Source organism: Colletotrichum lupini, chromosome 3 (assembly GCF_023278565.1).
Source record: "Colletotrichum lupini chromosome 3, complete sequence".
Taxonomy (NCBI): domain Eukaryota; kingdom Fungi; phylum Ascomycota; class Sordariomycetes; order Glomerellales; family Glomerellaceae; genus Colletotrichum; species Colletotrichum lupini.
Genome location: NC_064676.1, coordinates 2,980,257 through 2,994,499, shown reverse-complemented (window position 1 = coordinate 2,994,499; position 14,243 = coordinate 2,980,257). Strand labels below are relative to the sequence as shown.

The window sequence follows — 14,243 nt, the reverse complement described above, 5'->3', positions numbered from 1 at the left end:
TGGTGTTGAGTATGACGACGCATTCCCAAGCGTCTGAGACCCAGGCAATTGTCCGTCTGGCGCATTAGCCGGGCATTGAAACAGTTCGTCGTGCCTGTATCCGAAATCCTCAAAATGATGCACTTTGTCCGCGTCGAGAAGCATGCCGACGGCCAGTGAGTGTACAGCGGCGTCACCCCACTAAATGCAACGCAAAATCCTGGTTAGTGATCGACTTCAGGCTGCCAAGGGTTCGGGCACAGGGGAGAGAACGTGGTTGGACGAGATGCGACTCGGCAAGTCTTGGAAGAAGGAGCATCAAAGCTCACGGTGGAGAAGGAAGGCAGAAGCTTGGCTTCCTTGTCATTCCAATTCTCCAACGACATCCCTCAACTTCTTCATCTCCGAGCCTTCTTTTCCAAGTCCGATCCTTTGCCCACCACACAATACTGACTGAAAATACCGTTGGAAATCCACTTACCCTTTCAAAATAGAAGCCTCCCGTATCATCGAGCGCCTTGAAGAAAGCCTGATACTGTTTTCCGCGGAAGAAGTCGAGATTTGCTATCTCGAAGTTGCTCCAATAGTGGCAGCCGCTCCAGGCGTCGCCAGATTGATCGCGGTGCGGCAGCAGGCTCATCAGCGGCCGCAGTGGATACGGAAGCCATGACGGTTCCATCATGGCCTTCCACAATGCCGAAGACGCCAGATCGAACGCCTCCTTGAACTCGGCCGTGTGTCGAAAGAGTGACGGTACCGTGTCCCATTCTTCCCATAAGGAGATTGTAAAGCCGTATACCTTCTTCCGCCGAGCCATCTCCACGAACGGATCGTAGGTAATCGAGCAGAGGAAATCGACATCGGGTTCCAGTCTCCAGTACCATTTGTACTTTCGCAGAGCTTCGAGCTGGTAGAAACTCCTGCAGGTTTTAAAGTCAGTACGTGCCCCCAAGAAGCTTAAGCTGGACGCTGGGGAATTGTCACTGACCCTGAATAGAAACGACACATATGGTGGTAACCTTCCTGGCCTGCATGCATAGTGCCCCGCGCCCCTTGCTCAACGATACTGCTCTTCGCGGCTGTTTGGTTGACCCACGCGGGATATGTCCAGTCTTCCTGCGGAATCACTTCAAATGTCGCCCCTCCGCTCGCCGTACTGTTCAACACCTCGATAAAACGGTCGTCGAATGGCTCGTTGTTGAGGAAGACGATTGGGTAGTGGAACCATCGGTTGAAGTGCTTCTCAAGCGAGGCAACCGTATGGTTGGCTTCCTTAAGCTCCGAGTTCTTCGCCAACATCACCAAAACTCCATTCTCACGTTTGCCTGTCACATCTGGTTCGCGACAAGACGTGTAGAAGGGCGGATCTTGCTCGACGGTTGGCCGTGGCGCATTGAAGGTTCTGCAATGAAGTACAGACTCCATCACACCAAACGCGAGAAGCAGCCAAAGCCAGCTGGGGAGTCGGAAACGCGACGGCCGTCGCCGCGGGCTCAGATATCGGCGGATCATCGCAATGGGGGGCACGGCTACATGAGCCTATTTTCACAGACGCACCACGAGAAAGACAGACAAATGTAAGAGGAATGCAGAAAGAAAGTTTTGAGATGGAGCTCAGTAGGTTTTACTCCCAGCGAGTAGTTCGAGTAGCTGGGCTGAAGGAATAAGACATACGACTACGCTATTGACGAAACCGCCGTGCAACACGGAATGCCAGGCTACAACTTGCTACCTCCTACAGCATTGACCTCCAACAACACATACACGTGCTAATTATTCCTTGTTCGAGCTGGATCTAAAGAAGCCGACTGATAGAGCTGACGTACGCCAGAGACACGTAAAATCAGGTCCTGGGCTCGATTTGGGGCCGGCGCCTTCTAGACTGGCGGTGCTGTGAAGGGAGAGCAGCTTGGGGGGGGACAACCCCTTGACTAGCTCTGCGATGGTCTGCACGCCATCGAGACGCAAAATGGGACGGCATTGGCTCCCACTTGCCGGGACGGGCCAGTGCTTGACTTAGCGGCGGAATGTCAGCCCTTTCGCACGAACTTGCATAAGGACCAAAGGCTTATGATGGGATCGAAAAAGGAGGTCGTGCTAGCAGCATTTTGTTCCGATCCTCCTGCCATCCTTCTGAGCAGTGCAGGACGGCGGGCGGCTTGCAATGTCAGTCCAGGCATCAAAGTCCGACTTCCGACAATCCACCGTCTCTTGCCCCTTCTGGGTATACCGAACAAATGTTCTCTGGCTTAGGAAGACCTTCTCGTCTAGGTCTCTCACAAAGCCCGCTCTGGGGAGTTCTGACCGACTAGCTAGGGATGGACCGATGTGGGTTAGGCTTGAGCACTTTGGAAATGCCCATTCAACTTCGTCTTTGCATAATTGGGACGAATTTGTGCTTGTTTTCAGCACTTCATTGATCAAGACTGATTTCTTAATTGGGAGCTCTGGGGTACGCCCCGCTGCTTGTCTTGCCATCTAGTGCGTCGTCGAAGAAAAGTTACCGGGCCGCGGCCCGTCACGAAGCACGTCCAGTCAGGGAGAATCGATGCGCCACTTCTCATGGCACCAGCCAATTGATCTCGCCCCGAGCCTCAAAGACCTTTTTCGTGAAAGATTCATTCTCGGAGCGCGGACAGCGCTTGCACTGTCTCGTCGCCGAGTTTGACTGAGACTTCCAGACTGGTTGGCGACAGCCCGCAGACGACTTTACTCATGTGATGAAGACCCTTCGAGGCCAGACACCAGACAGTCATATTTTTAACGTCGGAAATGGAATAAACTGGTTGAAAAGCTTCCAAACATAGAAAAGTCTATCTCTCTCCGGTCTTCGGGGTCCAGACCGGCACCAGAGACGGATTCCAAAGATAACGTCACACAGAGCAGCAGCGGCCCACCCATGGTCTGCTGAACGAGGGGTTCGCAATATCTCGTTCCGTTTGCGGTTCCATGACGCGGAAACACCTACCAAATCAGAAGTTTTGTCAGGCCATGTGCAATTTCTTGTCCCGGATGCGTTCAAGGTCCAACCCCTCAAACGGTTCTTCCATGTTTCAACGGCCAAGATCTGGAGGGTTTTCCAATACCTAAGTTATATCAGCGTGTACGGAGTGCCGAGGAGGGTTCAGTCATACTCATGGTGCTAGCGGGGTTACGATTATTCAATCCCCGTGTCTCAGAAGGCCAGCGGAAGATCTCCAAGATCGCCCTCGTCCCGGGAGAAGCGGCTCATCACTAAGGAAGCCCCACGGGGTTATCTTGGCAGACCCATCTTCATTTGATTGCAAAGGCCGGCGAGGTCGGCGGGGGAGGCCGAGATTCCTCTACCCATGCCGCCGATTGAGATCACCTAGCTCGAGCCATGGTGTCGGGTCAGAGGTTTGAAGAAGGCCTGCGGGCGCAACTTGCCTATTTACCAACGTCGTCAACGCACATTTGGAAACTCGATTCTACGGCACAATGCTAATGGAGATTTGCTGGTGAAGAAGATAGGAGCGCTCAGCTTTCTGCTGTGATGCATGCCACTTACAGCCATGCGATTTACCTCCACTCTAGACAACACGGCTTGCCGGTGTCCAATATGAAGGCGCTCCTCCAGATTGAAGAGTAGCGTGTTTGTCGCCCAGCACGCGGCGCAACAGTTTTCTTGGCTTCTTTGTCCATCTTACTGGCTCGCGGTTATAATGACTGAGTGTCTTTTGGCGGTTGATGAAGCTAGTACAACCCGAGCCTTGGAATAACAGCCAAGCATCCATGGTGGGATCCTCCAATAACACCCCAACGTTACGCACCGAGGAACCCTTGTTCTGCGCCTGTCAAAGTCGATTAAACTCATGATCCTACCGTCCCGCGTCTACGAATATGGAGCAAGTGGTTCATCAGGTGGGAAGCCAGGGGTGGCACAGGGAGCAGGATAACCACTGCGTCAGCCCTGTGATCCAACGACTTGCAAGGACATGACCGGGGGAGTTCTTGATGCATCCCGGCATCCTTTACGATGGGACAACACAAACAAACAAGCAAACTGATTTAAGCAGGTAACAGGATGGGTGTGGCCACTGATTGAGTTCATTGGATGGCGTAAAGGTGGCTCAATATTGTTGGCAAACAACGTCCAGCATGGCAATATCCGATCTGGACGGCGGGCGCCTGGGGGCTTTGTCTGCTTCAAATATAGATACAGTGATCCGGGCCCCTCGAGAACAAACTCTTTTAAAATCTGGCTCTCGCCCAAATCATTTCGTGGGTAAGAGCACGTTTCTAGAGACTGCGGATTTTTTTGGACTGGAACCGAAGCGGCCTTACCTGACAGAGGCTGATAGATACTGCTTGGCCTGCACTTTGCATAGAAGCCTCCTTTGTCGACAGAGTCATTCCCTCGAAGCTAGCCATTCCCGATTCAGTCAACAAGCCCGACAAAGAACTTCGAGTTCACTTCTAGAAAATCGTCTCGCCGCATCCGATCAGAGTGTCTCGGTCATCAGCTTTGTCATTTGAACCGGTGGCTACCAGTGGCATGGGACATATTGCGCCAGAATCCCGGATTTCGTCCTAGGCGACACTTTCCTGCTTCGTTTTCCCTCTTACCACACTACATCGACGAAACCCGCCGCTTTTTTCGAGATGTCCACCATCATGGAGCCTCGAATCATTCCCAGCCAGCTTCCGCCTGGTTTGGAGATTGCAATACCGCCGGGAGGCGAGCTGCCTCCTCAGCAGCCGAGAGGCACTTACGACAAGAAACCTCTCCCGCCGCTACCTCCTCTCCGCCCAGGATTTTATCGCCAAGTTTCGGCCTTTTCTGTCATGTCGGCCATGTCAGTTACTTCAGCTGTATCCATCGAAACAAAATCGACTACAAGAAATTCCTCGAGGTCGCGAAGTCGTGCCAGGACGACACCATCACCGTCCCCTTCGAGATTGGAACCTACTGAGGGATCCGAGACAATCGAGAGACTGGAGAATGAGATCAGCACAATTTTGATTCAGCATAGCCCTACTCCCTTATCGCCTGTATCACCAAGATCAGAACATAGGAGTTGCTCGCCTCAGAGTCGTCGACCCGAACCAGAAATCAGAAAATTGGCTGTCCGGCGTCTCTCTACACCAATTACAAGCCCGTGTACTCTTCATCGATCATCGGCAAAGATCAAGCAAATAACTGGGCTGGATGTTGATTTTAGTGGCTTCACTCCAACGCCCCCCCGGCCACCTCGTTCACCGTTGGTCTCGGAAACGCTGATGCCAGCTACACCCGACAAGTCTAGCAGTGTTCACAGCACAGAGAAGCATAGTTCGGAGAAACCGGCATCAACTTCGGAGCCAGCCCGAACTTTGAGCTTGATCGACGACTACGATGACGACTCGGAACCTGATAGCAGTGAATGGGACTTCAGTCCCAGTTCACGGAGGAACCACCCGTCGTGGATACCTGCATCTCCGGTGCCGCCTCGGGTAGAGATATTAGACTTTGACGAAGCGAGCCCGCGACGTCGGGACTCTGAGATTGGATGCTTGAGATCGCCTGGTATGCACCACTTCGAGACGCTTCCCGCACGGCGAAATAACCATATGGAAGTCAGTTACGTGGGGGCCAAGGACCTCTACCACGCGACGGCGACATCGATTGCGAACTCGGCGAAGAAGACTGCGGGATCTTCCCGAGACAGCATGGAGTCCGGGCGGAGCTCTATTCGGCCACCAAAGAATAGGCTGAGTTTCGCGGCCAAGGTGCTTCAGTCTGGTAGAAAGCGGCCACCCACGGGCATCAACACGACCCCTCAGTCACCATCATCACTGGGCCCTGGGACGGGCTCTACCATGGGAAAGCAGTCATTGAGGTCGCTTCACCCGGATATGCACGCACACTCGATGGACGACGACCGTCTACGGGTCAAGTACTCGGACGCTCTTTCTCGCGTATTCCGATGGAGCGGCGAGCACAGGAGGGTAGTTTCGGAGGGCACGACAGCGACCGACCTGCCGCCGACGTCAGAGCCTCGCAGTACCACAGCTACGCCGGTGCCCGACTCACCTACACAAGCTGGACCCGGACTGAAGAGGATGAGTAGCCGGCGTTCAATGCAGGGCTTGGCGGCTCAGTTCAAGAGGACAGCGAACTCGATGGTTCTGACTAAGGATGAACGGCGGAGAGAAAATCTAAGGCAGAGCATCCGGGTGATACCGGAGGGTAGCACACTTGAGTAGTGCAAGCCGGGCATTATGGGACGGCGCCGGCGTGGCGTTTCGGGGTGCGGACTGCCTGCGCTGCTTAGGACGCTGGGTAAGGTGCCTTGAGATGCGAACCATCTGGTCCGCGTCAAGGGAGGGAACAGCTGGCTCAGGTCAGAAGTCCTGGGATGGTGTCATGTCTCGGCGTTTGTGTGTTTAGCGTTGTTTGTTTGTCATGGAAGGAGGGCGCCTAGACTACTCACTAGTCTACCTGCCTGTCCATCATCCTTTCTGAAAAGCGAAGAAGCGTTTGTCGTTGTTTGGGCAGTGTACGTATTACGTCTCTGCCAATCCATGAAACCTGGCAAAAGTCCAGATGAATATTTTACCTTAGATAGACATTCCTACCAAGAACAATCTATAGGAAGTGAAAGAAGATAATCTCTACTTTCTACAATATGCAGACGAATCCGGTGGATGCAAAGCCAAAGTCTGAATGCGCCCGAAGCTGTGTGATGTGAACAGCTCCCCCACCTCTAATAAAGTAATCGATAAGTAATAGCGGAAAAGGGTCCCGCATTCCCATGTAAGACGTCAACCCGGGCCAATGACAAGTTCGGGTTATGGCAAGCTCCGCGGGACCTCCGTGTTCGCCGGGCCGCGGGCTGCCGAGCTTTAGGTGAGAGACCCGCGGTGACGTACCTGGGAGTCATAAGGTACCCGGTGACATACTTTACCTTATGGTAACTACTTGCTTCCCATGGAAACAAGATGCCTTAGCTTGCCGACCCAATGAGAGTTGACCATAAGTAAGCCTTTAGGGCAGAAGTGACATCTCATAATGAGATCTCAAAAGTATGGTTGATCTGACTGCTGTTGCTACTTGCTATTGACTCACTCTGTACTTCCATACTGCCCCGGCTACTTGGCTCTTCGGGATATCTTAACTAACCCCACCCCCGCAATTCGGCTCGGCGCTTTTTCCAACAACTTTCCCCCAAGACACACGTTCGCACAAGGTGACTGTTCTGGGCCCTCGGTTTCCTCCTCCTTTCTCCAACTTCTACCACAATACCTACATACTCCATACACAGTCTGGAAGACCTTACCTTAGATTGCCTTGGATAAGCACACAGCAACTCCGTCATCCGTCCTCCTCCAACCCATCTCACGTCCGTGACCTTCTAGGCAAGAACGCGCGCAGCCGCCCCCCTCCTCTTCCTCCTCTACCCTTGACTCCCCGCGCACGACCGCTGAACGCTTGAACGCCGCATTCTTCCTGGACCTCGCTTCCTCGTGTCGGTCATCCTTCGTCCGGACCTCTAACCGGAGCTCCCGTCCACACTCAATCACACGCACACGCTTACATACTCCTCACAACATCCTAGGGATTCTTTTTACCTTACCTTCCCCTCTTCCATCCTCATCCCATTCGATCCATAGGCGCGCAGATAGAGTTGCAAACCTGCACCTCTTGCTCCCCCTCATCCTCCTCTCCTCTTCTTCCTTCCCCCACCCCCCGTCGGATAGATAAGACCGAGAAATGAGCCAAGCGGCCGCGACGGACCCCTCGCCGGCCCCAACCTCTCCTCCGTCCTTCTCCGAAGACGCTGCAGCAACCACGGGAACCAACACCAGTAATACTGCTTCTTCAATTACTACTACTACAACGACCACCAGTACCACCGCGACGGCGTCGCCAGCCCTGCAGCATCAGCAGCAGCTAGACGAGGCCACGCCACCGACGGATCAGGAGGTCCACGAGATCAAGACCACGCTCGCCGCTGCCGCTGCCGCCAAGGATCCGGCCGCCACCACTACTGCTGCTACTAGCCAGACGAACGACAACAAGAACACCAACGACAACGGTAACCCCAACCCAGAGGGTATCCTCATCCTCGACGACCACGAAGAGGTTACGAGCTACTGGGATGCTGGAGCCATGGCTCCCCTCAACTCAGTATCTGCGGTTAGTCACTTTCTTGATTCTCTTCGCTCCGTCTGCTTCCCCATGAACTCCCCCTTAGATGCCCATATAGATTGGAGTTGGGGAAGATGCGACCTAGATGCAGCGTTGCAGTCATGCCCGATCTCGCTCTTTTTCATGTGTTCCTCAGCCTATCACCATTCATGTATCATGCTTCCCCAAAGTGAAGCTATATTCTCACGCCCTGTTACCCCCCTCCTGCTCTATCTTGCTGCCCATCATCATGTCGCCGCATATCAAGCGCTGTATCACCCCATGAACTCATGACTTGGTGCCCTCTTGGCCCTTCCTCTCCTTCCTCTCGCGCCCGCTCCCTCGCCGTCCTCTCTTGCAAATCTTCGCTGTTCTGTCTTTCCTTTCCTTTTGTTGTATTCCATCGTTTCAGTACATGAAACACCTCTGCCGGCCATGTATCTCTGCGCAAATAGGATGCTAATGCGCTCCAAGGCGGCCATCGCCCGCCTGAGACGATATGTACCGCCCGCATTCCCTCTCTGGGACAGACTCCCAGTGAGCCGCCGAGCGGCCGTTTTGATTCTACTCTACGCCGACCGCAGAGGCGACCTGCGCGTCGTCATCACGATGCGCGCGGCCAGCCTGCGGAGCTTCTCCGGGCACGCCGCCTTCCCGGGAGGCAAGGCGGATACGCTGCAAGAAACACCGTGTAAGTCACAATACCAACGGGGTCCACCACCCACGCTGTCAACAAGTGTGTGGGCTGTATAGCTGACCACCTCGCCAGACGAAATCGCAAGAAGAGAAGCGTGGGAGGAAATCGGCCTGCCCATGGACGACGCCCGCATCCCGAAACCCTTCAAGATCGAACCCCTCTGCTACCTCCCCTACAACCTCGCCCGCACGGAACTCGTCGTCCGCCCCTGCGTCGCCTTTCTCCACGCCGACGAGGACCCGGACGAAGACGATCCGAGCCCGCTCGTCGAGGAGCGCATGATCCCGCGCCTGGACGCCAAAGAAGTCGCCGCCGTCTTCTCCGCGCCCTTTCAGAACTTCCTCCGGTCCAAGGATGCCGACCTCCCATCCTCGTCATCCAAGGTCCTCCCGCCGGGCCACTGGTACGACGGCAGCTGGATCCAGTGGAAAGAACACCCCTGGCGCGTACACAACTTCTACGTCCCCGTCGACGACCAGCGCGTCACGACGCCGGGGAACGCGATGGACGTGGATCACCCGCAGAGCAACCTCGCCGAGAAGCTGGAGGAGGAGAAGGATAAGGAGGGCGGCGGGCGGTTCAAAGTGTGGGGACTGACGGCGCATATGCTCGTCGACTGCGCGCGCATCGCGTACGGGAAAAATCCCGAGTTTGAGTGTAACGAGCACTTTGGCGACGAGGAGATTATTCTGCAGGCGGAGAGGGAGGGGAGCTTGGTGGAGAAGAAGAGGAAGAGGGATGAGACGACGACGACGACGAGTACGAGTACAACTGCGGAGGGTGGGAGGGGGGAGAAGGCGGAGCCTGCGAAGATGTGAGCTCAGCATGTAGGTGGTTGAGATCCAGAAGATGGAATTCACCCATTTCTTCGAGCGTATAGTGTCGGAGAAGTCTATCGAGATAGTGGGAATATCCATTGATACTGTGTTTTAATACTGTGTAATCGATATTGAGAACCGCCCGAGCAACCAGCAAAGGCAGAATAAAAAAAACAAATAGTGTCGGAGAATTAGGATTCTGGGGTGTTTATACGCATCGCCCGCTATCAATATGTAGAAATCACATATATAGAGTCTGCCGCTGCAGCTAGAGCAGCCGCAGCCGCCACGATGAATGAATATTTGCTTGAGCATATCATGTGTATTCCGAGTCCTGTCCCCCTTATGCGAGGGGGGTCTCCTTCTCTTGCCAGACTCACCCGTCGCCGCCTGTCTTCGGCCTGTAGGGAGTCGGAAGCTAATGCTATAAAAATCAAAACAGATCGATGAACGCCCCTCCACCGTTGATATTTCCAAAAGAAGCTATTGTGCAAGGGAAGATACAAAAGCATGTCTATGGCTTGTCGAGGCCACCCGGGACCTTGTGCGAACGTAAGGGGAACCTATTAATGGCACGCATTGTCCTTGGTCGAGGAGGTTGAGCTTCCGAATGCGGCGTATCCCACGAAGGCGCCGATAGCGACGGCGACCATGACCCAGCCGTTGTATGTCATGAAAACGAGCCTGTTTCTCGTCAGTCGCTTCTTCCTTGCATCGTACAGAACTTCCTTCTTCTCTCTAACTTGCGCATCTTCCGAACTCGCCTGTTTCCTCCCTCGAAAGAAAAAGCCAGCTGAATCCGAAACGGCACGCAAACCTAGAAAGGCATAGAGCATATGGGAGAGGGAATCAAAACTCACATGAGCATAAAGGCGTAAAAGTTCTGGGCGGCGTAGAGGGCGGCCTTGACGAGGTGTGCGCTCCTGCTGGCCTCTGCCTGTTCGCGTCCTGTCCATAGGAAGGGGGTTGTCTCAGTAACGGTTCCAGCGACGCCTCGAAAGACACAAGACTTCTTAGCTCATTTGTGTTCGGTATCACGTTTGATGCAAAGGGGAGTGAGGGGATGTATGCGCTCGCCCTAGGTCCACCTCTACGTCGGTCGGGAAGAGGGGCGCTTGGTTGGGGAGCGCAGCTTTCAAGGTAATGTGTATGTGCAAGATGGGAAGCATGTGGGTGGGGGATCATGGGCGAAAGGTAATTGTTTGGTATACAGAAGATGGGTATGATACAGGTTTATGTTTATGTATGTGCGATGGCGATTGCCGGGAGGAGAGAGGGTGCTTACTCGGGAGAGAGTCAACGCGCTTGTTCACAGAGTTCTCGTAACGGCGGGATGCGGCGCGGAGGGCTTCGTAGCCTGCGGCGAGTGCGACGACGAGGAGGAGCGAGATGACGAGGCCGCTGGTGGAGCGGACGTGCCATTGGCGGAAGACGATGCAGAGGTTCTTGGTGTCCCAGGTGAAGAGCATCTAGAAGAGAACGCGGGTTAGCTTTGAGCTGTGCTTTCATCTTGACATTGAGCTCCGATAGGAGCGAGTTGAGGAGTAGAGGAGCTCTATCGCCGGCTCGTGGAGGGACCGCCGTGAGGGCATTCCGCGAGAGTTCGAAGAGGAAGTGGTAGAGGGAGCACATGGCATGCGCAGGTATGTCGGGCTATGTGAAGAAACGTACGTTCATGCTGCACCGGTCGCCCATGCCGCCTCCCATTCCGTGGCCTCCCATATCGCCGTGGTCCATGGCGGAGTGGTCCATCTTTGAGTGATCCATGTGCGCGTGGTCCATATTGATCGGTACTTGGGGTGGTTATCGAGGGAAGGCTTGGTTGTCGAAAGCTCGGTGTGGAATTTTCTAGCACGTAGATTGGGATATTGCGTGCTTCGTTTGGTACGGTTTCAAGATGGGTGATTTGTTGTTGAAAAGGAGAGGTTGCGTCTGCCCAGTGCGTGGTCGGTCAGTCGGTCAGTCACCTCAGTGAGATATGCGGGACCGGGGGTATGTCGGTTCCAGAATGGATAACGGTAAGGGTACGGGTTTCGCGGGGGTGGTACCGTGGCGGTAGGGGTTCCAATGGTGTTCAGCGATCTTGTATCTGTACGGAGCGGGAGCTAGCAACGATTCGGTTGATGACTGCCGGGGACGACAAAACGGTGAAAATTGCTGAAGGATGGGAAATGATTTTGTCGTTTGTTGCAAATGCAAAGTAATGTTTTACCGGAGAATATGTACAAGCTATCTATCCTGCACGTTCACGACTAAGGCTGAAGAAGGGGTGGCGGCCCGTGGCTTGGGGAGGATGAGATGGAAACTCGCTCAAATGTGCGCAGGTTCCCAGCCTCTGAGACGGGGTGTTCCCTTCTCGCGCTGCTTCTCTACTCACCAACCAGCCAACACTTTACCTTCCAGAACCTTTAGCACGCTTGCCGCTGCTGTGTCGGTGTAGGGAAGTGGTCAGTAACAGGTTGTCTGTGTACGAGCACAACAAAGAATCCTTTAGCAAAAACTAAACCAAACGGCGGGGAGCTGACGTGCTGGGGCTAAGGTAAGATAGCTTGTCCTCGTGAGACTCGGAGGGGCTGTTAGGAGAGACTTGAGGCGGGATGCTGGCTGGGAAAGGCCTGTAAGAGACCGTCGCGGCGGCTAAGGCGTTGACTCGTCTGAAATGTCTCTTTTTCTCTTTCCATTCTGCACACGCCCGGACCTCTCCTGCGTAGAATGTTGCTTAAGCAGGCAGGGGCTAGAGCATGCAGCTTTGTAAGATGGTGATGCCCTGCACTGATGCTGTGAGACTTGCTGGAGGCGGATTGTAAGATCGATAACCCGTGAGGCGGGTAAGTGGGCGCTGGATGAGACGGGTAGGGCGGGGCGGGTGGTCCCCTCCTTCCCCATCACACTCCTCGGACGTGCCAGGCCAGGCGTCACTTGGGACTGGCCGGGTGGCTTACCAGTGACATTCTGATGTTCTCTCTCATTGGAAATCGCACCTGGGGTGACACAATGGAGTCCTCGGAGCCTGGGACGTGTTGGTATGGCGGGGTTGTTTTTAGTGAGAGGGGTCGTAGGCCATTGTCGCCGCTCGCTCTCGGTCGCTCGGAGTCTTCAGTCTATGACCATCATTACTAACTGCCTATCGACGGCTAACTGTGCCGGTGAATCACTTCCTAGAAGCTCGTCAAGGACTGACTACAGGATGTGATTCCGACCTTCAACGTTGTGTTTGTCAGCGATGAAGATGACTTGATATTCATTTCACATCTGTCTGTAACTATATGGAGGATTATCTCAATACCTTCACAGATTGTCGGTATTTACCTTACCCGCCGCTGTGGGCGGCCCGCAACTCTCTCCAGTGGCTCCGCCGGGCCCGTCCGGAATGAGAGCTCTGGCGGCTGATAAATGCAGCCTCATCAATGAGATGTTGTAGTCATCCAAAGCCTAAATATCTCATTCGCCACGGAAGAGAAGGAGGGGATGAAATCAACTTATCTACACCATCTCATAGCCTTACCACCCGATTTCAACATCAGAAACCCACAATTGTTGAATTGTTGACGCCAGAGTTTTACAAAGAAGAGTTTTCATTAAAACGCGAAACAAGCTCAAGTGACTCACGACACCACAAGCAGCCATCATGCTTGGACCCCCTGTCAACCTGCCCAAGTGGTGAGTTTCCAACTTTACCTACGTTGCCCAGCTCTGCATAGCATGCGATTGTGAGGCTATTCGCAACGGGGCTCAATTGATGTTAACGTCTCTCTCACGCACTTAGGCTAGAGGAGAACTCTCACCTTCTCAAACCCCCAATCAACAACTACTGCGTCTACAATGAGGACTTCACCGTTATGGTAAGCACAACAACTCAAAACTCATCCCCTTGACCCCTCGCCCCCGCCCCCACCACCATCATCATCATCATTTCTGACGCCGAGCCTTAGATCGTCGGCGGTCCCAACGCCCGAACAGACTACCACATCAACCAGACCCCCGAATGGTTCTACCAGTACAAGGGCGCCATGATGCTCAAGGTCGTCGACGAGGGCGTCTTCAAGGACGTCATCATCCGCGAGGGCGACATGTTCCTGCTCCCCGGCAACACCCCGCACAACCCCGTCCGCTTCGCCGACACGGTCGGCGTCGTGCTCGAGCAGCGACGACCGGAAGGCTCCATCGATCGCATGCGCTGGTACTGCGAGTCTTGCCGCGAGGTCGTCCACGAGGCGGCCTTCCACTGCACCGACCTCGGCACGCAGATCAAGGCTGCTGTCGAGGCGTTCAAGGCCGACGAGGGGGCGAGGACGTGTAAGAAGTGCGGCGTTGTCGCCGAGGCGGCGCCGAAGCCTGGGTCGATTAAGGATCCTAACCTGGAGTGAAGCGGCCGGCGTTACATTTCGATGAGTGGATGAGCGGGTGAGAGAGAGGCACTTTGTTTCTGACGTACGCAGTGTGATCTTTCAGGTTTGGGTATTTGTTGTAGGCGAAGGCGAGCAGACGGTCTATATGATTTAAAAGTACATGTGATCATGATTGATCTAGATGATCCAGGCTGAGATGTTCACACCTCGGCCCATTTTTTATATGAGACCCAACATGACTTTTCTGTAAAACATTGCAGATAAATCGC

The 14,243-nt window shown here is 54.2% G+C and overlaps 6 protein-coding genes across 6 annotated transcripts; 3 read left to right on the top strand and 3 right to left on the bottom strand.

The window, feature by feature from the left end:
• Positions 1-203: 203 nt before the first annotated feature.
• On the bottom strand, positions 204-3,734 carry CLUP02_05669 (glycolipid 2-alpha-mannosyltransferase; the record flags this gene model as incomplete). The annotated part of the gene is made up of 14 exons (XM_049284675.1): positions 204-338; positions 461-899; positions 968-1,508; positions 1,806-1,969; positions 2,029-2,137; positions 2,178-2,269; positions 2,327-2,457; positions 2,549-2,661; positions 2,823-2,943; positions 3,019-3,065; positions 3,114-3,206; positions 3,247-3,328; positions 3,413-3,481; positions 3,537-3,734. The coding sequence occupies 14 exons, from the start codon at positions 3,732-3,734 to the stop codon at positions 204-206; spliced, it is 2,334 nt and encodes a 777-aa protein (XP_049141818.1).
• An 868-nt stretch (positions 3,735-4,602) lies between these two features.
• CLUP02_05668 (uncharacterized protein) lies at positions 4,603-6,186 on the top strand (the record flags this gene model as incomplete). The annotated part of the gene is made up of 1 exon (XM_049284674.1): positions 4,603-6,186. The coding sequence occupies one exon, from the start codon at positions 4,603-4,605 to the stop codon at positions 6,184-6,186; it is 1,584 nt and encodes a 527-aa protein (XP_049141817.1).
• Positions 6,078-6,863, bottom strand: CLUP02_05667 (uncharacterized protein; the record flags this gene model as incomplete). Its single annotated transcript, XM_049284673.1, has 3 exons — positions 6,078-6,333; positions 6,606-6,658; positions 6,750-6,863. The coding sequence occupies 3 exons, from the start codon at positions 6,861-6,863 to the stop codon at positions 6,078-6,080; spliced, it is 423 nt and encodes a 140-aa protein (XP_049141816.1).
• Positions 6,864-7,693: 830 nt separating this feature from the next.
• On the top strand, positions 7,694-9,625 carry CLUP02_05666 (NUDIX domain-containing protein; the record flags this gene model as incomplete). The annotated part of the gene is made up of 3 exons (XM_049284672.1): positions 7,694-8,119; positions 8,585-8,801; positions 8,880-9,625. The coding sequence occupies 3 exons, from the start codon at positions 7,694-7,696 to the stop codon at positions 9,623-9,625; spliced, it is 1,389 nt and encodes a 462-aa protein (XP_049141815.1).
• Positions 9,626-10,191: 566 nt separating this feature from the next.
• Positions 10,192-11,407, bottom strand: CLUP02_05665 (ctr copper transporter; the record flags this gene model as incomplete). Its single annotated transcript, XM_049284671.1, has 4 exons — positions 10,192-10,309; positions 10,486-10,573; positions 10,911-11,094; positions 11,297-11,407. The coding sequence occupies 4 exons, from the start codon at positions 11,405-11,407 to the stop codon at positions 10,192-10,194; spliced, it is 501 nt and encodes a 166-aa protein (XP_049141814.1).
• Positions 11,408-13,253: 1,846 nt separating this feature from the next.
• On the top strand, positions 13,254-14,224 carry CLUP02_05664 (3-hydroxyanthranilate 3,4-dioxygenase; the record flags this gene model as incomplete). The annotated part of the gene is made up of 5 exons (XM_049284670.1): positions 13,254-13,285; positions 13,392-13,467; positions 13,558-13,988; positions 14,065-14,092; positions 14,156-14,224. The coding sequence occupies 5 exons, from the start codon at positions 13,254-13,256 to the stop codon at positions 14,222-14,224; spliced, it is 636 nt and encodes a 211-aa protein (XP_049141813.1).
• Positions 14,225-14,243: the final 19 nt, after the last annotated feature.